Source organism: Equus quagga, chromosome 16, assembly GCF_021613505.1.
Source record: "Equus quagga isolate Etosha38 chromosome 16, UCLA_HA_Equagga_1.0, whole genome shotgun sequence".
Taxonomy (NCBI): Eukaryota; Metazoa; Chordata; class Mammalia; order Perissodactyla; family Equidae; genus Equus; species Equus quagga.
The window spans coordinates 448,887-476,149 of NC_060282.1; the positions used below are offsets into that span (position 1 = coordinate 448,887).

Here is a 27,263-nt window from a genome sequence, read left to right on the forward strand (position 1 = left end):
CTGGGCACCACTGCTCGCTGGTGGTCCTGGGACACACAGTCGCCACCCCTCCTCCTCTCTGCTGTCCCCATCTGCTTTTGGCTTCCTTTTGTTTCTAAGGCGAGCTGAGCATGACTGTCTCCTCATCCTCTCCATCCCATCTCTCATACAGCCTGCTGCTTCTCAGGGTCTGGTGAGCCCCAGGGGCGATCCCATGTTGGCATTTCCTCCTCCAGCCTTCAGGATCCCCAGGGTGCACCCTTCCCTCTGATCCTCCCTCATCTCCTGCCCTCTCCATGGCTCCACTTGCCATCCACATCCTCCAACTCATTGCGCCCCTCAGCCTCCATGGCAGAGCCCCATCCCATGAGGCAGCCCTCCCCACGTCCTCTGCCCTGCCAGGCCACTCCACTTCCTGTCCTCCTGCCTGGCCTCACTGTACTGTGCTGGGTGCCCACACTCAGGCACTGGCTGAGACACGGGCCCTGGACTCACCTGGCCCTCCTTGTGGGCTTCTGGAAGGGTCTGCTGACCCAGAAAGAGGCCCCAGAGCCTGCAGGGCTGCTGCAGGGGGCACTGCCGCTGGGAATGGACAGTGAGTAACGGGGGCTGGGCGTGCCTTCTCTCCTCCCTAAACGGGCAGCCAGCCCTCAAAACAGGTCTGGTCTCAAAGAGTAGGGTGAGGTCCTCAGAGAATGAGCACTTATGTTAAGGCCGTCAGTGCCCCCTCGCCCTCTGCCAAGCCCACCTTTGCTCGCACTTGGAAGACACTGGGCCTGGAGGCAGAGAGGGAGCTGCAGGCCACCCCTCATTGTCTCCAAGCCCCTGGAATTAGCGCTCTTTGTCCTGGAGACCAGACTTCTGACCATCACAGGGGTGGTGAGAAGCAGGCCTATTGCAGGGTTTCCAAACAGCAGATTGGTGGACAGACAGGCAGGCACAGAGCGTCCACACTGCAGAGTAGTCTGTGGCATTTAGAGGGTTGTTATTTATGTGGAAACTTGGAAGCAGAATAAAAATACACCAGATGTCAGCTGGACCACACCCTGACATCAAACATATCAGCATTAAAACTGCCTTGTTCTAGATAGAGTTAATTTACATTGTTTTCCAAGTTATCTTTTTTTTTTTTGGTGTGGAAGATTGGAGCAGAGCTAACTTGTTCCTCCTCAAAGTGCCAGTACATAGTTGTATATCCTAGTTGTAGGTCATTCTAGCTCTTCATTGTGGGATACTGCCACAGCATGGCCTGATGAGTGGTGTATAGATCCGCGCCCAGGATCCCAACCAGTGAACCCAGGCCGCCTAGGCGGAGCACGCGAACTTAACCACTCAGCCTGGCAGGCCCCCCAAGTTATCTTTTTAATTAAAAAAACTTACCAGGATGGAAGCTGTGTCCTGGGGTTGGGGCGCTCTGGGGCCCCTGGGAGGAAACCGTCTCTGCTGGGCCCAGTGTGGAGATGGTGGTCCCTGTTCCTGCTGCAGACTGATGGGCAGTGGTGGCCCATGGTGGTGGCCCACGGTGACCAGGCAGGCTGAGAGCAGCCAGGGCTCCTGGAGGATGCTGCCGGACGCGAGGAGAGTGGACAGCCCCTTTGAGGCGGGAGCTCCGTGCCCCCTCCACATGGGGTGGGCCAGAGGGGCCAGACCCAAGACCCCTCAGAGAGCGCACGAGGGCCTGGGAACTAATGAGCATTTAGAAAACCAGGGGTGGAACTTGGGTTTGGGCTGGTTTTATTTTGTGACAGGATTTCTTGCTTTTGAAACTGTTGGATGTGAGAAAAGGTCTGATGCTGGATGTAGGGTGGACCACCTGGCGGCTTGGGATGCAAGGCACGTTGCCTAAGGGATGGGGCTGCCCGTGGGTTGGGGGCCAGGCTTCTCTCTGCCAACCTCCCGTTCTGGTCCTGGGCTGGCCGCCTGCAGCACCGCCACACGCTAATACCATCTTCTCTTTCTCAGGCTGGAGTGGGTGGAGATCATCGAGCCACGCACCCGCGAGCGCATGTATGCCAACCTGGTCACCGGTGAGTGCGTGTGGGACCCACCCGCTGGCGTCCGCATCAAGCGCACCAGCGAGAACCAGTGGTGGGAGCTCTTTGACCCCAACACATCCCGCTTCTACTACTACAATGCCACCACCCAGCGCACCGTGTGGCATCGGCCACAGGACTGCGACATCATCCCCCTGGCCAAGCTGCAGACCCTGAAGCAGAACACCGAGTCCCCCCGCGCCTCCGCAGAGAACAGCCCTGGGCGAGGCAGCAGCGTCAGCCGTGATGGCAGCACCAGCTCCTCCCTGGAGCCCGAGCCGGACGTCAGTGAGAAGGCGCAGGAACCACCAGGGAGGGCTAACCGGCAGGCCGTGTTTGGGGCTGTGAAGGAGGAGAGCGGCAGGTGAGGCGGCCCGGGCAGACCTGGGGCACGGGGCTGGGGCCTGATTGTTCCGTGAGCAGTTGCCTGTGCCCGCTGCCACCTATGTCCCCAGTGGCTCTCGTCTCCGTTTGACAAGAGCCTTCCGTGATGGGGAGGGTTGCGTGTCTCCTCACCTTTCCCCTCTGGCACCAAGATCTGCCTCCCTGCCAAGTGGCCTCTGGTGGGGACAGTAAGTGAGGGCCGCTCTCCTCTCCTTTCCTAGAGGCAGCTGTCAGGAAGTGTCTGGGGCTGGAGATTTTCTGGCTAAAAACCGTGGAATTGTCTGGTTCTGTGTGCTTTGGGAAGTGCAGACATGGCGTTAGTACCCCCCAGAGGCAGCTCCCACAGAGTACATGCCATGAAGGGGAGGTGCCTTCTCCTGGCGAAGCCCCGTCTGGGCAGACGAGGCCTGTGATTCTCAGGAGGCAGGTCCTCGGGGACCTGAGGGACGGGCACCAGCATAGGTGCCAGCCCTCCCCTGCCCAAACTTGATGGGTCTCACTAGAACCCCAGAGGACGGTGCTATTGTCATCCCCGTTTTACAAGTAAAGGATTGAGGTGGTCAGGCAGCGGAGCAGAGCGGCCAGGCCCTGTGCCCCAAGCGCCAGAGAGACCCCAGGACTCTGGCCTTGGGGTTGAGGATGTGTCTGCCCCGTCCGCCAGCTGCCATGGCTGTGTGCAGAGGTGACACGTGGTGGTGGATGCCTGGCCTCCCTCTTCCTGTTAACCTCATGCACATCAGGATATCTTGTGGTGCTCATATACCCACCTTGTGGTTTCAGTGGCAACATTGACCAGAGTGTGCACCCCGGAGCCTGCACTCTGGTGCCCCATACCCCGGAGCCTATACCCTGGTGCCCCATACCCCAAGTGCCTGACCCCGGAGCCTGCACCCCAGTGCCCCACACCCCGGAGCCTACACCCTGGCGCCCCATACCCCAGAGCCTGTACCCCAATACTCCATATCCTGGAGCCTCACCCCAGTGTCATGCACCCCAGTGCACCATACGCTGAGTGCCTACACCCTGCTGCCCCATACCCCAGAACCTGCACCCCAGTGCCCAATACCCTGAACCTGCGCCCCAATGCCCCATACCTGGGAGCCTGCACTCTGGTGCCTCATACCCCAGGTGCCTGCTCCCCAGTGCCCCATACCCCGAGGGCCTGTACCCTGCTGCCCCATACCCTGAGTGCCTGCACCCTGGTGCCCATATCTAGCAGATACTGTTCTAGGCCCTAGAGTAGACCCCTGGGCCCAGTGCCCAAGGAGCCAAGTCCAGAAGGAATGGCTGGATGGTAATGTGCCAGGATGGTGTCTGTCCTGGTGAAAACCACGTGGGGTCCCTTTTGCTCCATGAAAACGCCATGCGGGTGGCCCAGGATGGAAACAGGCCCACTGGCAGTCAGCAGCAAGAGTGCTAACGCCATTCTGTGCCACACAGTCTGGTGTTTGTGCAGGCGGCTTTGGGGTGCACTTAGGTGCTCCTGCATGGGATTGGGAAGACAGGACATGTATTGGGGTCAGATCAGTGTGGATGCTGGACACACACTAGGGGTCAGAGGCCAAAGAGGCAATGGCTGGGCAGATCTGAGCGGGCTTGGAGGGGAAGTTTGGGAGTCTTCTGCAGAAGGGGAGCTTCTGTTGGTAGGAGCCAGAAGTCCCAGGGGGAGCAGGAGGAGAGAGCAAATGGGTGGGTGGGATGGGAGTTAACATCCTTAGAAACAATGCTCCCACCTCTGGTCCCCTCCTGGAGCCCACAGGCTCTCCCGTGTTTCCTCTTACACAGCAGACCTGGCAGGTTCAGGGCTCAGATAACGTCTCATTTTTTTGTTTGTTTCAGGGTTTTTTGTTGTTTTCTTAAAGATTTTATTTATTTATTTATTTATTTTTGTGAGGAACATTCACCCTGAGCTAACGTCTGTTGCCAATCTTGCTCTTCTTTTGCTTCAGAAAGACTGGCCCTGAGCTAACATCCATGCCAGTCTTCCTCTAGTTTGTATGTGGGATGCCTCCACAGCGTGGCTGATCGGTAGAGTAAGTCCGCACCCAGGATCCAAACCCACAAACCCAGGCCGCCGAAGCGGAGCATGCGGAGCTTTAACCACTTAGCCACAGGGCCGGCCCTAGAGTCTGGTTTTTATTGGACCGTGATGATTTTGAATTCTTTATTGGTTGCTGACTCATCTCTGTAATTAGGTGAAGGGATTGGATTCTTTTTAGGATTCTGTTGACATGTGTGTCCATCACCCACACTCTGGGTTCCAGGTCTTGATAAGCAGCCGCCCTTCTCTGCCCTGCGCCCTCTACCCTCCAGCCAGCACCACGCTGTCTGCAGGCAGGAGTGTCCTCTTTCCAAAGGTGTCTCGGATGTTCTGTGGGATTCCTGGGTCAGTTTGGGATCAGGTTTCCACAAGAATCCCTGTATGGATTTGGGTTAGAATTGTGTTGAATTTATGGATCAGTTTGGGGGAAATGGACATCTTGAGTATGTCGTCTTCTCCCACGTATAAAGATGGTGCATTGTATACTTTCTCCACAAAGGCCTTGCCTATTTCTTGAAGGTTTATTTCTAGGCACTTTATCAATTTTATGGCTCTGGCTTTTGTAAGTTATATCTCTTTTTAAAGCCCTATTTTCTGATTGTTACTGGTATACAGATGTTGATTTTTATATGTCAGTGTCATTTTTTACACTTTGTTGAGCTCTCATTAATCTCATTAATGATTCATCATCCGTCTCCTGGATTGCCTGTGATGCTGGCTCCACCCCACGCTGGCCAGGACTTTCGGAACGAGGCTGAACCAAGGAGGGCCAGCACCCTGGCCTTGTCCTAATGCTCAGGCTGCAGGCCTGCTGTCCCTGGGGTGCTGGGATGCCGCCTGTCAGCCTAGGAAGTCTTCTGCTGTAGGCTGTTGGTCACGAACGGGTGTAGTGTTTTATCAAGTATGTTTTCTGAGTCTATTTATGTCAGTGTTGTGGGCTGAATTGTGTCCCTCAAAAAGATTTGTTGAAGTACTAATCCTCAGTACCTGTGATGTGACCTTATTTGGAAATAGGGTCTTTGCAGATAGAATTAGTTGAGATGAGGTCACACTGGAGTAGAGTGAGCCCTAATCCAAGAGGCCTGGTATCCTTATAAGAAGACAGAGACCGCTGGTGCAGACAGGCAGAGACTGGAGCGACTTAGCCACAAGCCAGGGACGCCCAAGGGTGGCCGGCACCAGGAGCAGGAGGGGGGCCTGGAGCAGAGTGGCCCTCAGAGCCTCCAGGAGGAGCCAGACCTGCCACACCTGGCTTTTGGACTTCCGGCCTCCAGAAGTGTGAGGGAGTGAATTTCTGTTGTTTTCAGACTCCCAGTTTGTGGGGCTTGGTTACAGCAGCCCGGGACGCTGCTACAGTTGACATTTTAATTATTATTATTATTCTGTATTTCTTGCATTCCTGGGATAGTAGGTCTCTGTGATTTTTTAAATAGATTCAGGTTGCTAGTATTTTATTTAGGACTTTTTTTCCATATTGATAAGTAAAATGGCCTGTACTCCTCATTCTGTGTTTGGCTGGTTTTCACGTCAGCGTTGGGAGCACTTCCTCTGAGACATTATCTGTTCCTGGGTGTGTGGCAGTTGCACTTGCACACGTCCGGGCCTGTGGCTTGTGTGGATAGGATACGTTTTTAACTACTGATTCAATTTCTTTAAAGCTGGCAGGAATATTCAGGTTTTTAATATCTTAAATCCAATTTTATAAAATATGTTTTTACTAAATGGTCCATTTATCTAAGTTTACAAATGTACTGGTGTAAAGCTCTGTGCAGTGTTCTTTGTCTTTTGAGATACTCTCTGCCTGTGTAACCTACTCCTCACCCTACAGTTGCGTGTGCTCGTTCACCCGGTCAGTTTTGTAAGGGATTTTCTGTGGCATTCTATGTCTTTTCAAAGACCAACATTTGGCTTTAGTGAGCCTCTCTTGTATCTTTGCTCTTTTCTTTATATGACTTTATTTTCTCATTCCTTTTCTAACCTTTTGTGTTGGAAACTTAACACATGCGTTTTCACTGTTTCTTCTAAGATGAACTTTGAGAAACTAGACTTTTGGTGGTGAACACGATGCAGTCTGAGCCAACATCTGCTGCCAATCCTCCTCTTTTTGCTGAGGAAGACTGGCCCTGAGCTAACATCCATGCTCTTCTTCCTCTACTTTATACGTGGGACGCCTACCACAGCACGGCTTGCCAAGCAGTGGCCTTGTCTGCACCTGGGATCCGAAGCGGCAAACCCTGGGCCGCCAAAGCAGAAGGTGCGAACTTAACCACTGCGCCACCGGGCCAGCCCCTCAACATACTGTTTTAGTTTTATTACACAACTTTTGGTATGTAGAATTTTCATTGTTGTTCAATTTTAAGTAGTTTCTCATTTTAATTATGATTTCTTCTTTGACTCATTTATAACTAAGAAATGTCTTAATTTCCAAAACTGTAGGTTATTTTTCATTCTTGTTCTTGATCGCCAACTTAATTTCATTTTGGTCAGAAAGCATGATTTTTTTTTTAGGAAGATTGGCCCTGAGCTAACTTCTGTTGCCAGTCTTACTCTTTTTTTTTTCTCCCCAAAGCCCCAGCACATAGCTGTATATCCTAGTTGTAAGTCCTTCTAGTTCTTTTCTGTGGAATGCCGCCACAGCATGGCTTGATGAGCTGTGCTAGGTAAGTGCCCAGCGTCCGAACCAGCCAACCCTGGCCTCCAAAGCAGAGTGTGCGAACCTAACCACTCACTCATGGGGCTGGCCCTGATTTTTTTTTTTTTTTTTTTTTTTTGAGACTTGCTTTGTGGCCTAAATCCTGAATTTTTGTAAATGATTTTATGACTACTTCAGAAATAATTTCTATTCTCTGTTAATTAAATCTAGGGTTCTCTGTATGTTCATGAGGTCAAATCTGCTATTGTATTCATTGAGTTTCTTACTAAGTTTTGGTCTGCCTGATCTAGCAATTCCGAGAGGTGGTGTCTCCACTAGAATGGTGGAATCTGTCTGTTTCTCCTGTCAGTCCACCTGTGCTGCTCCCTCTGTGTTGAAGCTGTGGTTTGGTTGCACATACGTTTAGAATGCTTGTTTTCCTGGTGCAGTTTCCTTCTGCCATTATGTAGTAATGCTTACTACCCCTCATGGTGTTTTTGCCTTGAAGTCCACTTTCTATGATGTTAACATAGCACTGCTGTCTCTCTTTGGTTAGTATTTCCCTCTTGATGTCTTTGCACTAACTATAGTCCTTGTCCTTATACTTTGGGTATGTTTCTTATAATAATGAATGGCTGTTCGGTTTATTTCTCATCCTTTCTGAACACCTGTCTCTGGTTGGGCAGGATGGTTGCAATCGTGTACTGTGTTTTCCATCTACAATTGCTTGAATCTGCAGATGCAGAATCTGCAGGTATGGAGGGCCACTGTGTATTTACTGAGATCACTGATGCAGCAAAAGGACGTAGTTTATCATCTTTTCGTGGTTACCTTTTGTCCGTTGTCTGTGTGCACACCACTCCCACGCCATTGTCTAAGGTGTGTCTTGCTGTGGGAGTGTGTTCTTATGAAAGGTGGTCTGGAGGCTGCACACCTTCTTGGTGGTGGGAGGCTGTTCTTAGGCTGTGTCCCTGCAGTTCCGTGCGCTTGGCGTTAACCTCTCACCAGCAGGACAGCCCTGCCCCTCTGGGGGCCTGGGTGGGGTGTCCTGGCCTTTGTGCTGCCCCATGAGAGGTCAGCAGGGCAGCCCCCAGCGCTGGGCTTTACCCAGCCGATCCAGTCAGTCCTCGCTTTCATGTTCATTCCTTGTTTGCCCTTGATTTTGACTGTCTCTCCCAAGCTTGGCAGCCTTTTGAGTTTTTTCTTATATGAATTGCCTGCTTATATTTTTCTACTGGAGTTGTTGGCTCACTTTCTGTATAAGTTTGCAGGAGTTCCTGGTAAATTCCAGATGTCAGTTCCTTGTTCGTTTCAGACATCATGTGTATCTTCTCCTTCTCTGCCACCTGCCTGCTAACTGGTTGGTCCCTGGTGTCCTTGATTTTGATGCAGCTAAGTTTATGGGCGTTTTTGCCTTGTGGTTTATATTTTTAATGTTTTGTTTAAAAGTTCTTCCTTGGCCTAGACCCAAGTATATTCTCTTACATGTCTTGTGTTAACATTATAGTTTTATTTTTGCCATTGGGGCTCAGTCTGTCTGGAGCCACCATTGTATAGGGCCAGGAGGGCTCCACCTTTCACCTCCTACACTGCCCGCCTTTGCCCAGCAATGCGTGTGCTTTTCACCCATGCTGACTTGATCCCCCACACCACACAGGAGCCTGTGCTGTGGGCCCTGCGGCCCATCCGTCTGTTCTTAGTCAGCACCACCTGAGCCCATGGTGGGTGTCACATGTGCGGGGGGAAGTCTCCCTTCTCCTCTTTGTGGTTAAGACAGTCGTGGCTAGTTGTGAACTTTTATTCCATTGTGTATGTTTTAGAGTTCAAGTTCCTCAGAAAATTCAAGGGGAAATTCCGTTGGATCCATTGACTTGCATTTTGCGGAGCGCTGACCCCTCTGCCACGTTAGCTCGTCCTCTGTGAGTGCTGGGCCATGTGCTCACACTGCCTCCTGGGTGCTCGCAAGGTCTGCAGTCTTTAATTCTCCGCTGTTTTACATTCTCTGTTGCTAGTGTGAAGAGTTCCTGATTTTGTGTTACCTTATTTTTGGCTATTACTATTATAGAGAGATATTGGGCTGCCTTTCTCTTTATTTATTTTTTTGCCTCCTACTAGATTAAGTGGGTTTTGTTTTATTTTCCCCTCCTCTGGTCAGGAAATTATATCTCTTATTATTCTGTGAGATTTTTATTCATTGATCATACTTAAAATATTCATGGCATGTTTGACTTTGGGGGTCTACTGGTTAAGATTCCGCACTCTCATACCATGGCCCAGGTTCGTGTCCTGCTGAGGGAACCACACCACCCGTCTGTCGATTGTCTGTGGCAGCTGTGTGTTGCTGTGATGCTGAAAGCTGTGCCACCAGGCTTTCACATACCAGCATGGTCACCCACGGTGAACCAAATTTCAGTGGAGATTCCAGACTGACAGACAGACTAAGAAGAAGGACCCGTCTACCCACTTCCGAAAAATAGAAACCCTGTGAATAGGAGCTGAGCATTGTCTGGTATAGGATGGAAGGCAAGAGGATGGTGCAGAAAGACCAGCAGGGGTCAACCCTCTTTGCTGTCCACAGGGGCACTAGGAGTTGGAATCAACTCAAGGGCAGTAACAACAAATGTTTGACTTATCAGGAATCTGAAGTCAGTTTCTGCCCTTGTCCCACCCTGCAGGGCCCCTGCAGCATGACTTCTTCTTGTTTGGATGCCTCTTGTGTAGATTTGCCCACAGTTTATGTTTCTTTGCTCACGGTTCCTTTTTACCTTGTTCTTCTTCAGATGGTTCTTTTCTTTCTTCTCTGCAAAAATCTGTTAATGGTAAATTTGTTGTCTTGGTCAGGAAATATACCACGTTTTCCCCTCATTTTTGAGAGTTAGCTGAGTCCAGCACTTGTCGGCCAGAACATCAGCCCCATCCCCCCTCCCCAGGGCTGGCCCTCCACCTGGGACTGCTCTGGTTCATTATCAGCCACCACTTATGTTCACAGCAAGTAAGAGCGATTCTGCTGAGAGAATTCACACAATTTACAGAACGGAGCATCAGCTACTAAAAATCTTGGTTTTAATGAGAAGCAGCTATCATACAGCTTACAGAGATGTTTTCTCTCTGCATGCCATGTTTGCACAAATAGAGCCATCCTTTTCCCTGGCGATTGTGCCACAGGACACACACACACATACACAGTTCACGCATGCCTGCACACGCATGTGCTCTCACACACAACATCCCACATACAGCTGTTAAGGTGCCTCAGTTTAGGATGCAAGTCAGACTGGGTGCAGTTGGACTTGACTGCTTGTGTTGGGTACCTTTTGGAAAGGGCTGTGAAAACCACATGGGCGGCTGGGAGTGCCCAGGTGAGGCAGAGCTCTGGCCTGGAGAATCATGACCGCTCCCTGCGGCCCCTGCACAGTGAGCAAGTGTGGTGGCTCCGGCTGCCCTGGGTCTGGGAGGCACAGTCTTCAGGTCTCCAGTTGCCTCCAAAGTCTCTGAGTGCTGACCTTCCATCCTGGAGCAGATCTGAGCCCTGCTTCCCAAGAAGGGGCCCTGGTTGGGGCGCCAGCTCTGCTCGGCCCTGCCCCCGGGGGTCATTCAGCAACTTGGCCGCTCCTGACCCTGCTCTACTTAGGAGAATTTTGTTTTAATTTTCAAGAGTATGGGGTTTGTTTAACTTATGTTATTTATTTTAATCATTATATTATGTCCAAGGAATAGAGTCTAAAATTCCCGCTTTTTAAAATTTATTGGGCTTTTTTGTTCTATAGGTGATGATCCAATTTGGAAATATTTTGCGGACACTTGAAAAATAGCATTCTCATTTAAGAGCATGAAATTCCATGTTCATGTACGGATTCCACTGTATCAGTTACTTACTTTTTCCTTTTCATGTCCTAGTCTGGGCCTTGAGTCCCCACAGGACTCCTCTCTGCCGTGCAGGTGTAGCACTGCATGTTTCTGTCCAGCATTAACTCATGTGTCCAATTTAGTCTTGTTACGTCTTCAACATTGAAATGCTCTTTGTCATCAGAGACGACCTTCCTCTCACATAGCCCCTTCACAGCAGGCACCGTGGTTGCTCCAGACCCTCCCTTCCGGGTTACTTGTTGGTGTAATAGAGTTTTCCTAACTTCCCATCTGTGGCTGCCTATTCGCTTTAGTTAGGACTCCAGGAGCATCATGGTGCTGGATTTATCATTTAGCCCTTGTAATGTGGGAGACTTGGAGCCCACCAAGCTGGGCACGTGGCCTGGGCCCGCCATGCCACCCCACGTGTGCTCCTGGTGTTCTGTGCTGCAGCACTTGCTGATCCTCTTCACTTTCTCTGTTGACATGGTGTGTGTGTGTGTGTGTCACTTTTGCCACAGTTTAAATGGTATATGTCTTTTTTTATTCAAGGATATCATTAAAAATTTTTAGTCTTGTTGAAAACAAAGAATGTGTGCTTTTTAGTCTTTTTTTTTCACTAATTTACTGTGATTCTAAAAACCTCTGCCCCATCCATCTCTCTCATTGAGGTTTTTCTTACACATGTGCCCTTAATAAACAGATCAAACCATATGAAATCGGTAATATTTAACCTTGTTTCAACCTACAAAAACAACACTGCCATTTGTTCAACTTAACATGTTCCTAAAGCTCTATTAAATGTGTTGATTTTCTAAAGCACTTTCCTCCTTAGCGATTACTTCCTGCTCCTCTCCAGGATGGTTACTCTCATGCCTTCCCCACAGGGGTTCATTTAACCTCCATGTTCAGGAGTGTAGGCGGGCACTTGTGGTGGTGTCAGTTACATGACAGATCTGAGTCCTGCTCCCTCTCCCTTCCTGTGACAGCGTGTGTGCGTAACGTGCAGAGTTCCTGAGTGCCTGTCTCCCCCGTGGGGTCTGTAGCTTTGCCTCCCTTGTCTTCTAACTTCATTGGTTTTATCTGTTTTTGTTTGTTTAATTTTGATTATTACCAAGAAGGAAAATGAAGCTAATTTAGTGTCTAGCATGTGGACATGCCGGCTGGATTTGCTGTCTGTGCTGGCCCTGTCCTGGTGGGAACCAACAGGACGCAATGGGGTACCCCGCTTCCCAGCTGGGCAGCACAGGCAGCCCTCTGTGGTCTCCGTCAGGCAGGGCATGCAGGAAGCCAACCCTGAGGGAGACAGAGGCCCACATGTGTTTCTCCACATTTCCCATTTCCTGGCTGGGGCCTCCTCGCAGGGCCCTCCCACCCTCCTCCGGCCTGATATTCCAGACAGGGAATTGCAGGTGCTGTCAGGCTTGCAGTTTGTGAGGGGCATAGGGTGGGAAGAAGCTCTGCCTCTTATGCAGAAAAACCGTTGGGGGAAAACAGGCCCCCAACCACGACGGCTCCTCTGCAGAGCAGAGCAGCAGGCTGCAACCTGCAGGACGAGCACCTCAGACAGGCCTGGGCAGGACTGGACTGGGGGCGGCCAGCTGCTTCCACCCTCCCTACCCCACACATGGAGGTCCCGTCCGCCCTGGAGGCAGCAAGCAGATGCTGCGTGAGTCCAAGTTTCCATGTGACCTTTGGGCTGGGCACCCTGTGCAGGGTCGGCCTAGTGGCAACAAAGGCAGCATTCAGGCCACAGTGGAACTCGGCTTCTGCCCAGGGGACAATGCCGAATCGCCAGGAACTCTCGGTCCAGACCAAGGCCTGCTCTCTGCTGCCGTCTCCACCCCAGCGCCCGGCCCCTGCCTGCCCTCTGCCCCGCATCCTTCCAGGTCGCCCTGTCTCCTACCCCACCAGAGGACAGCCTGTGTCCAGCACGGGGCAGCTCTGGACTGACTGGTGGGGCTTCTTGGGATGGAGAGTGGTTGGGGCAGACGGGCCCTGGACTCTGGGGTCCTGCAGGTCCAGGGACCAGACCTCCACCCAGTGGGTCCTTGATGTAGGTTTTGTTTGGATTTCCAGTTCAGTTTTTGAAGGGACAGAAACAACCCCCTACAGCTTTGCTTCCCAGGGGCGGGAGCTTTGGGGTGAGGCAGATATGGGTTTTGTTTTCAAATTGAAGGTAGCTTTACTGTTCTTCTCGCCCCCAATTATGAAGATATAAATTTTCACAAAAAACGTTGAAGTAGTCGAGGAAAGTATATAGAAGAGAAAAACATGTCCTGCTCAGTGTTTTTTCCTGCCTCCCTGCTTCTCGGTGGGGACATCGACAGGCAATGCTACCCAGGTGTAAAGCGTCTCACCATATTTGTGCATGTATGCACCCATGAAACCACCACATCACAACCATGCACGTCTCCGTCATCCTGACAGTCTCCTTGGCCCTCCTTGGCCCCCGGCCCCTCTCTGTACCGCCCCCCATTCCCAGATACCACTGATCTGCCTTCTATCTGTAGATGAGATTGCATTTTATAGGATTTTATGTAGATGGACTCAAACAGTATGTATTCTTTTTTGCCATCTTTCACTCAACATAATTGTATTTGTTACCCTGGCCCCTGACCCCATAAGATGTTAACCACAGCCCTGCTCAAAACAAGCCTAACACATTCTCTTTAGCTTGCAGGAAACCACAAAGAAAGGAAAGAGAAGATGGCTGAACAAAACCAGTCAAAACCCGTCGAAGGCAACATGGCAGTCGGACTTAACCTCACACAGATCCCACAGCTCACTATACGCTCACTGTAATACGTCACTATATTATAGAACACACGCCCCCAACGCCATGACAGTTTACAGCTGCCATGGCAACGGCGGGACACAACCAAATAAGGAAAGAAAGAGGTGGCACCCTTGCTCCCCAGAACAGCCTGCCCATTTCCCCAAATAACTCTGCATATTCCTCCCCTTCATTACCTCGACCCCTTCATTACCTCGACCACTTATAACAGCTGCTTAGTCACCCCAGGAGCTGAGAAGCTGATCTGTGAACTTTGTTCACACTTCTCCCTTCTTTGGCCACTGAATAAAGTTTGTGGTATTGAATGCCCAGCTTCAGTCTCGTTTCAAATCCATGAGACTGAGCAGAGAAGACTCCTGTGAGGAAGGGGCAGATTGTGGGCATGAGGCCCAACCATGGGCCCTCCTCAGAGCTCCTCTGAGTGTGGATCAGAGTCCTACCAGAGTGAGGTGAAATTGGTGACATTTTGACAAGTTTTTACATATGTCAGTAATTTATTCCCTTTTTCACTGCTGAGTAGTATTCCACTGTGTGGCCCTACCTCCTCGCGATGGGCATTTGAGTTGCTTCCAGGTTTGGCTCTTAGAAATAAAACTGCTATGAACTTTCATGTAAAGTCTTTGTACAGACCTGTGCTTGGATTTCTCACAGGTAAAATACCCCCGAGTATTTTGCTCCTCTGTAGTTAGGTGCCTAAACATTTACAATTGTTATGTCTTCTTAGTGAATTGATCCCTTTATCATTATGAAATGATCCTCTTAATTCCTAGTAATATTCTTTGCTCCAAAATCTACTTACATTAGTATAGGCACTCCAGGTTTCTTTTGATTACTGTTAGCATGGTATCTCTTTTTCCAGCCTTTTACTTTTAACCTATTTCTTTGTTTTTATTTTGATTTTCTTGTAGGCAGCAGACTGTTGAGTCCTACTTTTTTATCCAATCTGACTGTCTCTGCCTTTTAATTGGGAAGTTTAGACCACTCACATTTAATGCAATTATTTCTATAGTTGAGTTTAAATCTTTCATTTTGCTGTTTATTTTTTTGTTTTTTCTATCCTTTGTCCCTTTTTTTATTCTTTCGGGTTGAGTGTTTTCTTATTCCGCTTTTTCCCTGGGCTGTGTTTTTTATTCTCTGCTGTGTTTTAGTGGTGGTTTTGTGGTTGCTAGTATAGACGACGGATCAGAGTCGACCTCCAGGCAGCATTACAACACTGCACATGTGATGTAAGGACCCAGCTTTTCCCCAGACGTCATCCTATTGCTGTCATGGATTTTATTTCTGTTATAGACCTCTTGATACGTTTTTGTTGTTTTTGCTTTAAGCAGCCAATTACATTTTTTTAAAAAAGGAAAATGTTTTTTACATTAATGCATAGCTACGTTTTCTAGTGCTCTTCCTTTCTGGTGTAGCTTTCTGTCTGGTGTCGTTCCTTCTGTTTGCAGACTTCACTGGACAGTGCTTGTAATGCACGTCTGCTGGTAAGGACTTTAACTTGTGTTTTTTAAGAAGTACTTCAATCTCGTTTTTGAGATATGTTTCTTCTGGGTCTACAACTCTAAGTGGACAGGTGTTCCCATTTTGCAGCACTGCTGTCTTCTGGCTTGCATCATTTCTGATGAGAATCTTTCGTCTTCACTTTGTACTTCTCTGTATGATGTGTCCTTTCACTCTGCTTCTTTTAAGATTTTCTCTGGGGGCTGGCTCTGTGGCCGAGTGGTTGGGTTCACGCGCTCCACTGCGGCGGCCCAGGGTTCGGATCCTGGGCGCGGACATGGCACTGCTCGTCAGGCCACATTGAGGCAGCGTCCCACATCCCACAATTAGAAGGACGTGCAACTAGGATATGCAACTGTGTACGGTGGGGGGGGTTTGGGGAGATAAAGCAGGGAAAAAAAAAGAGATTGGCAACAGTTGTTAGCCCAGGTGCCAATCTTTGAAGGAAAAAAAAAAAAAGATTTTCTCTGTATTGCTAATTTCAAGCAGTTGGTTCACTATTTGCCTTGATGTAGTTTTCTTCCTGTTTCTTGTGCTTGGGGTTAATTGAGCTTCTTGGACCTATAGCTTTGTAGTTTTCATCAAGTTTAGGAAATTTTCAGTCATTCTTTTCTTCAAATATTCTTTGTCCATTCCCATCAGGACTCCGATCACGTGTGTGTGAGGCCGCTTGACGTTGTCCCACAGCTCCCTAGTGCTCTTGGATTTTCTTTTTCTTGATTTTCTTTTTCTTCCTTCCTTTCTTTTTAATCTTTGTTTTCTCTGTGTTTCATTTTGGATAGTTTCTATTGCTATACTTTCAAATTCACTAGTCTTTTCTTCTGTAATGCCTATTCTGCCATTAATCCCTTCCAGTGTATTTTTCATTTCAGACATTGCAGTGTTCCTCTCTAGAACTTTGACCGGGTCTTTTATTTGTTCCATTTCTCTACTTAACATGTTCAGTCTTTTTTATAGCCTTTGAACATACAGAATACAGTTTTAATAACTCTTAAGGTCCTTGTTAGTAGTTCCATCATCAGTGTCAACTCTGGGTCAGGTGCGATTGACTGAGTTGTCTCCTCGTTACAGTTTGTTTTCAGCAGGAACCTGAATCCTGTGAGGACAGACCGTGTCAGATCTGAGGGCAGGCTGTTCCAGCAGAGGACGTACCAGGTGCTGAGTCCGAGGAGGGAGGGCTCTTGGTGTGCTCAGGGGGCAGCAGGAAGGCCAGTGTGGCCCCTCAGCGGGACCAAAGGGAGTTGCCCTTCCCTGTCATCAGAATCCGTACAGATGTTCATCTGTTATGGCTTGTGATGAGATTTTACATGTTTCATCTTTGAAAATGTCTTTTTACACATGTAGGTACTACAAATACTGATATCAGTCCAAGAGCTTGTCAATTTGATTGCACATAGTCATCACTTGGAAAGCGTTTATCAAATTCCATTAGATTCCTCTCTTGATTTTTGCCTTTTCACATGTCATTACGTTGCAGATTCATCACTTCTAACTGAAGGTTAGATGGGTGCTCCTCATTTACACACTTAAATGGATTTTGAAATGTGGAAATTTCCTTTGCACTTGCACTTACATTGAGGTCTGAAAAACCCTGCTGGAACTGTAGTTTGAGCTTGGAAAATATATCTACTGCAAATTTATGTAGGAATGGAGATCTCACTTCTTGTTTTGATTTTTTTTTTTTTTTTAAAGATTTTATTTTTTCCTTTTTCTCCCCAAAGCCCCCCCGGTACACAGTTGTATATTCTTTGTTGTGGGTCCTTCTAGTTGTGGTATGTGGGACGCCGCCTCAGCGTGGTTTGATGAGCAGCGTCATGTCCGCGCCCAGGATTCGAACCAACGAAACACTGGGCCGCCTGCAGCGGAGCGCGTGAACTTAACCACTCGGCCACGGAGCCAGCCCCTTCTTGTTTTGATTTTTGACAGCATGGGAAGTAGATAAAGCACCTTGGTGTTACTTGTGACTCAGATATCAGTTGTCATCAAAATGACTTGAGTGCAGTATAAGTTTCTCATTTAAGCACTGTTTTGCCTTGGAATTTTAGGTTGAATTCATTAAGAAACATCATCAATGGAGCCAGCTAAGCAGCGGTTAAGTTGACACGTTCCACTTCAGCTGCCCAGGGTTTGCTGGTTCGGATCCCGGGTGCTGACATGGCACCGCTTGTCAAGCCATGCTGTGGTAGGCATCCCACATATAAAGTAGAGGAAGATGGGCATGGATGTTAGCTTAGGGCCAGTCTTCCTCAGCAAAAAGAGGAGGATTGACAACAGACGTTAGCTCAGGGCTAATCTTCCTCAGGAAAAAAAAAAAGAAGGAAACATCATCAAGCCTTTGGAAAAAAACCTACATTCGTTGTTTGATAATAGTGGTTGAGAGGGGTTTTTCTCATTCAGAAAATTTCAGTCTCAGCCTCAAGTTTTCAAAAAATTGGAATAAAGCTTTCCCACTGTCAAGCTGTTCAGCTGCTGTGTGGTAGGGCAGGGTGGGGTATTTAGCTTCTGTTTCTGACAAAAACCCATGGAACTGATGATGGCGACATCCACAAGAGTTAATGAAGTTCACTGTCAACACTGCTGTTCCAATTACTCTGTCATATAGTAGATTCAAATATTTGCTGTAAAGTAGCTGCAAGTGAATAATACACTAAATAACCAGAACCTTTAAACACCTTACGTTTTCACATGCTTTGTAAATTTTTAACTAAGCCTTTTCTGATCCACATACATTCGTAGCATGATCACTTGTAACACATCTTAGCAGATTCCACTTCAGGTTATACTGAATTGTATGTTTTCTCAACTTCTTTGAAAATAATCTCAGCTGTAATTGAGTGGAATTGAGTTCCACGTGGGTGATTGGTAGATGCTGATTCCTCAGTCACTTCAAACTCAGCATTGACTCCTTGAATAAAATAACACATCTGAGCATTATCAGTGACATCTGTTGACCATCAAGAGCCCAGGAAACACTTGAGGCATTTGAGTGTTTGTGTCGTTCTCATTGTCCTCGGCTCTTTAAGCCACTGTTCTTGCCAAGAGGCTAATAGTCTTTAGCAAGTTTATTTTCCCTGGACACAAGATTTTAGCTGCTACGATCAACACGATTTAATTGACTCACCAGTGAACAGGTTTCCTGCTTGGCTAACAAATCAGCCACTTGGAAACTTACGTGGTAGAAGAGTCATTTTCGTTTTGTGAAATAATTCTACCATGATAAGATTTCCATTTGAGAGTCTCTGTTTCTGTCTAAACTTCTCTCTGACTGTTGCGTAAGTTGGGAACATTGTGCTGAGTCCTTTGTCTAGTGATGTTGACACGTGTTCTTTTAACAAGGCTGTGTGTCCCTGCATAATGGGCACGATGCTTTCCGCCTGATGCAGCAACATACAGCCAACACTCCACCATGCCTTAGAAGTGTAACATTCAAGGTCCACTGTTCTCTTTTTATTGTAACCTTATGAGTATGCACTGGTAATAAAAACATAATCAAATGTTGCAGGGTGGCGCTACGTGTGGCGCTCGCCGCTGTTGAGTTACGGCTGTATCGCTGCACTTTGCACTGTGCTGAGCAGTGTTGCAAGGTGATGAGAGCGCTGCATCTGGTCTTGTCACAGCTGTTCAAGTCTGCTGTTAGGCAGAAGCAGCCACAGACAGCATGGAAACGAGTGAGCAGGACTGTGTTCCAATAACATGTTACTTATGGACACTTGTAGTTTTCACACACAAAAAATTAAAAATATAAAAGTGATTCTTAGCTCACATTCTTAGCTCACAAAAACAGGCAGCAGGCTGGACTTGGCCAACAAGCTATAGTTTGCTGACTCCTGACGTAAAGTGAAATGCAGGGTTTCCATTGTGGCCAGCCCAGAAGGCCTTGTGTGATCTGGCTCAGGCCCCTCTGCGCCCCCACTCACTGTTCGCTGGGCCTCAGCACAGGGGCCTCCCTTCTGTTCCTGGGATGTGCCAAACTCGGCTCCCTTGCAGTCCCTCTGTCTAGTCTCCTGTTTCCCCCGTTCTCTGCTGAAACTGCCCTCTCAGAGAGCTGTCCCCGGCCTCCCTCCCTAGGGCTGCTCCCTGTCTGGGTCCTACAGCGGCTTGAGGCTCTGGTTCGTTCCGTGGTGAACTCCACACTGAATGTGAGCTCTGTAGGAGCAGAAATATATCTGCCTCACCTGCTTTGATCCCTGCCCCCAGCCTAGTCTCAGCATGGAGTTGGTGCTTTGGTTGGTCAGCGGCAGTCTGGAGGAGAGTTGACAGCCCTGGGCACTGGTGGCTGGAGTGGGGAATGGAGCGTCAGAGCCCCTAAGGGCCCAGGGAACTGTGACGCCATTGAGTCCAGCAAGAGGAATCAATGGTGCCTCCAGGATGCTGAGGTGTAGGTCACAACCCAGTGGTGGGAAGACAGCATTGGCTCTGACTTTGAAGAAAGAAGAACCATGGTTCAGCCTGGCCTGGGCACCAGTGGCAAAGCCACAGTGATCACAGGGAGCATACAGGGTGGTGGCCGTAACTGTAACCAATGACCAGGGTGCCCGCTTTATGCCTAGGACTTTTGTTTTATTTTTGTTGCTATCACTATGATGAAGCGAACTTTGTTTCCGTCCAGTTACTGCTAACACAGAAAGGCCATTGATTTTATGTGTTACAGAAGTGAACACTACATTACCAGTCTCTCTTAATACTTCTAATAGTTTGTCAGTTGATTCTTTTAGTTTTTCTAGGTTGACAGGTAAGGATAGTTTTATCTCTTTCTTTCAAGTATTTAAATCTCTTACTTTTCTTTTTCTCGTCTTGTTGCATTGACTAGCATTTCCAAAACTATTACATAGTGGTAGTGAGAGTAGATGATCTTATCCTGACTTTACTGGGTTGCTTTCAGCCTTTTACTACTGAGTATCATAAGGCCTTGGGTTTATTAGGGATATTCTTGATCAATTTAAGTAAATTTTCCTCTACTTCTGGGTTACTGAGAGTTTTTGAAATCATAAATAGATGTTAATTTTATCACGTGCCTTTGAACATCTGCTGAGATAATCACCCACTTATTCATTTCCCAGATATTGAGTGCCTGTTGTATTCCAAACCCCCACCTTTAAGAAGGTTACTGTCCCCATAAGGGGTATTTCTAGTGCTGTGTCCTTCTTGGGTCGTCTGGTCATGTCTGGTCAAAGCTGTGAGTCTCACTGACCCCCTCACTGTGCATTTAGAATAGGAGCCCCAGTTACAGTCATCCGAGCTCCTAAAATCCCGGATGAGGCCATCAGTGTCCTTGCCTGCCTCCCAACCTCTGAACGGGGCCACAGTGGAGCTGTCTCTGCTAGAGGGCAGGTGGGTCTCCAGTCCGTTCCATCCAGGCCGTGTGCCAAGCACTGTAGGGAGGTGGGCTTACAGCAGAAGAAATAACTGATCAAGTGACAGGGACAGCTTTGTGGGCAGGAGCCAGGACACTGGGGTCATTTGTGAGAGAGTGAAAGGGCCACACTCACATTCTTAAAAGTGAAATCATATTGTTTTAAATGTACTGTGTTTTAAAATTATTGCACTTACATTCGTGTTTTTCATTTTGCTGTATTTCAGTTCTTCACCACCAGGAGTGTTCCTTGAGAAGGACTATGAGATTTACAGGGATTACAATGCGGACGGCCAACTTCTTCACTACAGGTAGAGCCCACTGTCTCAGGCTTGGCCCTGTCTACTGCCCCGAGGGTGGTTTTCTTGGCAGCTGCTGGGTGAAGTAGAGAAGAGTCTGGCTCAGCAGCTAGCTGGATGTGCACGGCACACAGTGCCCTGCACCGTCCAGTGGAATGTGAGGAGAGGCTGTTGGGGCCACTGTCCTGGGCAGAGCCTCCCAGAGTGTCCCCCAGGCTCATATGGCAGCTTTTGATTCTGGAAGAACCTTGTCACTGCCCAGTTTAGGGAGCCATGGAGCTCATGGCACTGCCCCGGCCCCTGGAGGAGGAGTGAGGTCCTGGGGGGGTCTTCAGCATGTGGTCTCCCTGGGAGCTGCAGGCCATGCATGGGAGCACTTCCCAGGTGAAGTCGGGAAGATTGGTGTTAATCGTAGGAAAGGGAGCAGACTTTGGTCTCTCTCAGCCTTGGGTTGGCTTTTCAGGACTTTGGAAGGTTCTGGGGACGACCTTCAAGACCCTGGGGTGCAGTAGCTGCCAGGCTGGGCAGGGGCCATCCCTCGGTCAACTCGTGTGTCCAGGCTGGAGCAGGCAGCTGCTCCCCCAGCTGTGGGGGAACTAGGTGTGGTGCTGTGCCTCTGGGTGGCCTGGGTGCCCCCAGCACACCAACAGGAGTGACACCAGTGTTGGGGAAGAATTTGAAGACCTGAGGGGCCTTTGGTGGTTTGCTCGGACAGTTTAAGAATGAAGCTGGGAGGTGGTACGTAGGTTTGTTGATGTAGAAGGGAAACTGATCCCACACTGGGTCCAGTGGCGTGCTGTGTGACAGTGGGCATGCTTCATAGCCTCCCGTGCCTCCAGGTGTGGGCGGCTGACTGGCAGGACTCTCCATGCTGGGCAGGTCAGGGCATGTCCCCAGACTTGACATTTCCCATACTGGGTGGTGCTCTAGCAGGCTGCCGATCAAAGGCCATCGCACCCTGTAGTGTGTTTATGCCCGCTTGGTCTTTGGTGGCCCAGTGCTGCCCCAGCACTACCATCCTGGGTGCCACCCAGGACATGAGAACAACACGTTGTTGTTTTAGGAGTAGCGCTCACCCAGAAAGTGTGGGAAGAACAGGGAAGCTGACTTTTGCGGACAGATTGGGGAAGAGACACTCCCCGTCCCAGACACTGTGGACAGGCTCTACGAGGAGGAGGGGAAGCGGGAAAGAGCCTCTCCAGGCCTAGCCCATGGTGTCCACCAAGGCTGTGCACTGAGCAGGGCAGGGGCTGGCAGCTTTGGAGGCCATGGGGCAGGGTAGCAGTGGGGACACAGCCTGGCATACAGTCTGCCCAACTCAGGCATGGGGGGGCCCCGGTGGACCTGGAGGTTTGCAGGGCAGTCAGAGAACTAGGTAGCTGAAGTTGCTTTTCAAACATGACTTGAGATGTTTGGTTTCTTCTTGTTCCACGTGAGCATGCCTCTGTGAGTTGTGTTTACGAGCTTTGGTGCAGAGGTTTTCCTCTGAAACTCTTGGGGTCAGGTCTGGCTCTCTCTTGCCCCTCCCAGGCGTCCATACACAGAGCAGTGCATCCCTGAACAGGCGGCAGCAGAGCAGGCTTCCTCCGGCTTTGGTTTTGTGCAGGGCTCTCTGTTCTTTGGAAAACAGGCCATGGGAGAGACGCCCTGGGCTGAGTGGAGCCGTCCATCCCTGCTCTTCCACACCTGCCTCTGCGCTGCCTGCCTGGCTTCCAGCCTCTCCAGAGGCAGAGGAAGCCTGTTTCCTCCTTCCCTCCTGGTTTGACGGAGTCCACTGAACAACTGTATTGGGCAATCATCCCATTTTATTTAGGGGCGGGTGGTGTCCCTGTGCCTCGGTACCACTGTCCAGGCAGAGTTGATGGGGAATTAAGGAACGGATGAGGAAGACAAGCTTCCTGGGTTTGGGGAGCTGTAAAGAGACAGAGGTCGAGGTAGGCCAGGGAGGTTGGACAGCGTGGAAAGTGCAGCTGCAGACAGCAGGGTCATCGGACCACTCACTTGTCCCAGAAGGGCAAGCTTAAGAGACTCTGGACAAAAAGCAGACAGCAAGACCTAGAAACTGGATGTGAGGGTTCGGGGAGGGCTCCCAAGAAAAGGGCAGAGCAGTGGAGTCAGGTGGGAATATGGGGCCCAGCCTGGGGATGAGAGGTGAAGCCGCCTGCACAGTAAGTGGGTGGGTGAGGCCCAGAGGGACAGGGTACAAGAGATGCCTCATCAGACCAAAAGACTCACTGGATGCCTGCCAAGGGTGGGCCCCACCTGGCTGTCCATGGGGCACCTGCTCTCCATGACCAAGCGCCATCTCTGGGCCCCTGAGGGCTTGTTTCCCCATGTGTGATATGGAGCCTGCGACTCAGGTACCCACACAGGCCTCAGGCCTGTCTTGAGGATCGAATGAGAGACTTCTGTGGAGGTGCTTGGCGCGCATATGTACTGCAGCACTGGCCTCTGCCCCCAGCCCAGGGACACCTTCTACGGTGGAGGGCAGGGCCAGAAGTCTTCTTTCCTCCTGTTTCATCCTCTCCCATCTCTGCCCTAACTAGGTGGAACTACTTTTGGGTCCTGGAATAGATGTGTCCTCTGACCCACAGGCCTCTCATGTGCTCTTGACTCTGCCTGACACTCCTCCCAGCCTCCTCATCCAGCAGCACCTTGAAGGCCCACGACTGACAGGCCAGTGAGGTGCCTTCTCGGGCCACACCCCTCAGCGCGCTTCCGCAGGCAGGGACCGTTCTTTACATCACAGCCCGTGCAGAGGGCCTGGCATGAAGGCTGTGTCATTGTCTGCTTAGTGGTGAAAAGATGTGCAGAAATAACGGGTCACATTTGCGGAGTGTTTCCTGTGTGTCAGTACTGAGCTAAGGACTTTATCATATGCACGCTATGTTATATAATCCTCATGAGAACCGATGAGGACACTGAGACAGAGATGGTAGGTAATTTTCCCAAGCTCTGCTGCCAGGGAGTGACGGGCTGGAGTTCAGTCCCAGGTGTCTTGGACTCCAAAGCCAGTCTTCAGGGTTTGCATGCCCTGGCACACTAACTGCCACCTTTCTCTGCCTGGCTGGCCGCGGGTGGCAGGCCTGGAGCAGTCTCCAGCAAGCAGGAGCACGAGCAGAGTTCCCAGAAATGGGAGCCTGTATTAAGAGCCTTGCTGCTGTCCAACCTCTCCTTGGGGTGGTAAGGCCAAGCTGCTGGACATCATGGCCAACCAGCAGGGTTTGATCCTGGCTGCGCCGAGTGGGCCATGCACCCAGCACACTGGAACAGGCTGCCACACAGTCAGCACGGGCCCTCTCACTTGCACCCTGGTCTTACATTACTGACCCTCATTCTTCAGATCCCGTCTCACCCACTCCCAGTAATTGGGACTTGTGGCCTTGTCCAGAAAGGCCCAGCAATAATCAGAGGACGGAGGCAGACGGACCAAGCTACACAACTGTTTCTTAAGAAGCTTGGGATTTCCACATTCTGCCATGGTAGATTAACTGCACACCGAGAACAAAATAGACAAAATCATCCTGCAGTCATCAGAGATCTGCTGAGGAGTGGGGACTTGAGAGCCGAGGTGCAGAGATCAGTGCAGCTGAGCACACGTGTGACGCTGCCTCTCCCTCATGACAGTCAAGAGGCTGAGAAGGCGAGCAGGCCTTTGGGTGGTTCCACAGGGCTAGAGGTCCAAATGCTGGCTTTCAGGAACCACAAAGAGGGACTCTAGTTAACATTCCCTGTTTCCACTTGAACTCCTGAAGGGCTACACCTAGGAACAGGGTGAACCTTAAGTAGACCAGCCCCCAAACATAAACCCTACTTCCAGTCAACTCAGTCCCCGAGGGGATTCAAGTGATCTGCTCTCACCCCAACTGCCCGCCAGAAGCAAAAATGCACCTGGGGCCTCAGATTCTCTCTACAGCTTTCCATACACAGCTACCAGGATTTCAGTCTAAAAGTACCAGAACTGATTAAAAAGAAAAACAGACATTAGAAACAGACCCACGGGAGATCTGTATTTTAGAGTTATCAGGCACAGACTTTAATAAATATTCATATGTATAAGGTATTAAATGGTAGTTTTTAAAAATCAAATAATTTTACCAAGATCACATTTTGGGCTGAAAAAACACAGTTTAACAAATTTAAAAGACTAGAAATACAATATCTGCTCTTAGACCACAATGGAATTAAACTAAAAATAAATAACAGCTGGAAAGTCCCAAAATACTTGGAGATTAAATAGCACACTTTTAAATAACACATGGGGCAAAGAAGAAATCTCAAGAGAAACTTTAAAATATTTTGAACTAAATAAAAATGAAAAGACAACTTATCAAAATTGGTGGGTTGCAGCCAAGAAAAGCAGTACTTGGAGGGAAATTTATAGCAGTGAATGCATATACTGGAAAAGGAGACAGATCTAAAATCAATCATCTAAGCTTTCATTCTAGGAAACTAGAAAAAAAAGAGCAAATTAAATTTGAAGTAAGCGGAAGAAAAATAAAAATTAGAGCAGGAATCAAATGCAATTGAAAACAGGGAATCAATAGGGAAAATCAGGAAAATGAAAAGTGGATTCTAAGAAATGTTCGATAAAATCAATAAGTGTCTAGCCAGGCTAGGAAAAAAAAAAGAAAGAGGACACAAATTATGAATGTCAGAAATGAAAGAAGAGATATCACTACAAATCCTATGGACATTAAAAAGATGATTAAGAAACACTATGAACAACTCTATGCAAACAAATCTGATAACCTAGGTGAAATGAACCAATTCCTTGAAAGACATAATCTGCCAAAACTCACATAAGAGAAATAAACAATCTGAATAGGCCTATATCTGTTAAAGAAATTGAATCAACAATTAATCATCTTCAAAAACAGAAAGCATCAGGCCCAGATAGGTTCACTGGTGAATTCTGCCAAACATTTATGGAAGAAATTATACCAATTCTCTACAATCTCTTTCAGAAGATAGAAGCAGGGGGAATACTTTCTAACTCATTCTGTGAAGTCAGCGTTACCCTAATCCTAAAACCAGACAAAGGCATTGCGAGAAAAGAAAACTACAGACCCATCTTTCTCATAAATATAGATGCAAAAATCCTCAACAAAATATTAGCAAGTCAAATCCAACAATGTGTAAAAGGAATTAGACTCCATGACCAAGTGGGATTTATACCAGGTATACAAGTGTTGTTCAACACTCAAAAGTCAATATAATCCATCACATCAGCAAGCCAAAGAAGAACAATCCATGATCATATCAACAGATGCAGAAAAAGCATTTGACAAAATCCAGTGCCTGTGCGTGATAAAAACTCTCAGTGAACTAGGAATAGAGAGGAACTTCCTTAACTTGACAAAGAATATCTACAGAAACCCTACAGCTAATCATACATAGTGGTGAGAAGCTCAAAGCTTTCCTGGTGAGATCAGGAGTAAGGAAAGGATGTCGCCTCTCACCCCTACTTTTCAACATCATGCTGGAAGTTCTTGCTAATGCAGTAAGACAAGAAAAAGAAAGAAAATGTATACAGATTGGGAATGAAAAAATAAAACTGCCTTTGTTCACAGATTACATGGTCATCTATGTAGAAAATCCTAAAGAATTCACAAAAGAACTCCTAGAACTAATAAGTGATTATACAAGGTTGCAGAATACAAGATAAATACACAAAAGCCAACTGCTGGGGCTGACCCCGTGGCCGAGTGGTTAAGTTTGCGCGCTCCTCTGCAGGCGGCCCAGTGTTTCGTTGGTTCGAATCCTGGGCGCGGACATGGCACTGCTCATCAAACCGTGCTGAGGCAGCGTCCCACATGTCACAACTAGAAGAACCCACAATGAAGAGTATACAGCTATGTACTGGGGGGCTTTGGGGATACAAAGGGAAAAATAAAATCTTTAAAAAAAAAAAAGCCAACTGCTTTCCTATATACTGGCAATGAACAAGAAGAATTTGAAATTAAAACAATACTATTTACATTAGCACCAAAAAAAGTCAAATACTTAGGTATAAATCTTACAAAATCTTTGTGAGGAAAACTACAAAACTCTGATGAAAAATATCAAAGAAGAACTGCTAAATAAATGGAGAGATATTTCATGTTGATGGATAGGAAGACTCAATGTTATCAAGATATCAGTTCTTCCCAACTTCATCTATAGATTCAATGCAATCTCAATCAAAATCCCAGCAAGTTATTTTGTAAATATTGACAAACTGATTCTAAAATTTATATGGAGAAGAAAAAGACCCAGAATAGCCGACACAATATTCAAGGAGAGCAAAGTTGGATGACTACTACTACACGATTGGAAGACTTGCTATAAAGCTACCGCAGTGAAGACAGTGTGGTGTTGGCAAAGAACACACAAATCAGTCAATGGAATAGAGTAGAGAGC

The 27,263-nt window shown here is 48.4% G+C and overlaps 1 protein-coding gene across 3 annotated transcripts in view; it reads left to right on the forward strand.

The window, feature by feature from the left end:
• ARHGAP39 (Rho GTPase activating protein 39) overlaps positions 1–27,263 on the forward strand; it is a 123,909-nt gene that overhangs the window by 72,475 nt on the left and 24,171 nt on the right. For all 3 annotated transcript variants that reach the window (XM_046642264.1, XM_046642265.1, XM_046642266.1), the window contains exons 3-4: positions 1,942–2,376; positions 20,790–20,873. In XM_046642264.1, coding sequence (XP_046498220.1) covers positions 1,942–2,376; positions 20,790–20,873 — 519 coding nt within the window. The remainder of the gene's footprint in view (positions 1–1,941; positions 2,377–20,789; positions 20,874–27,263) is intronic.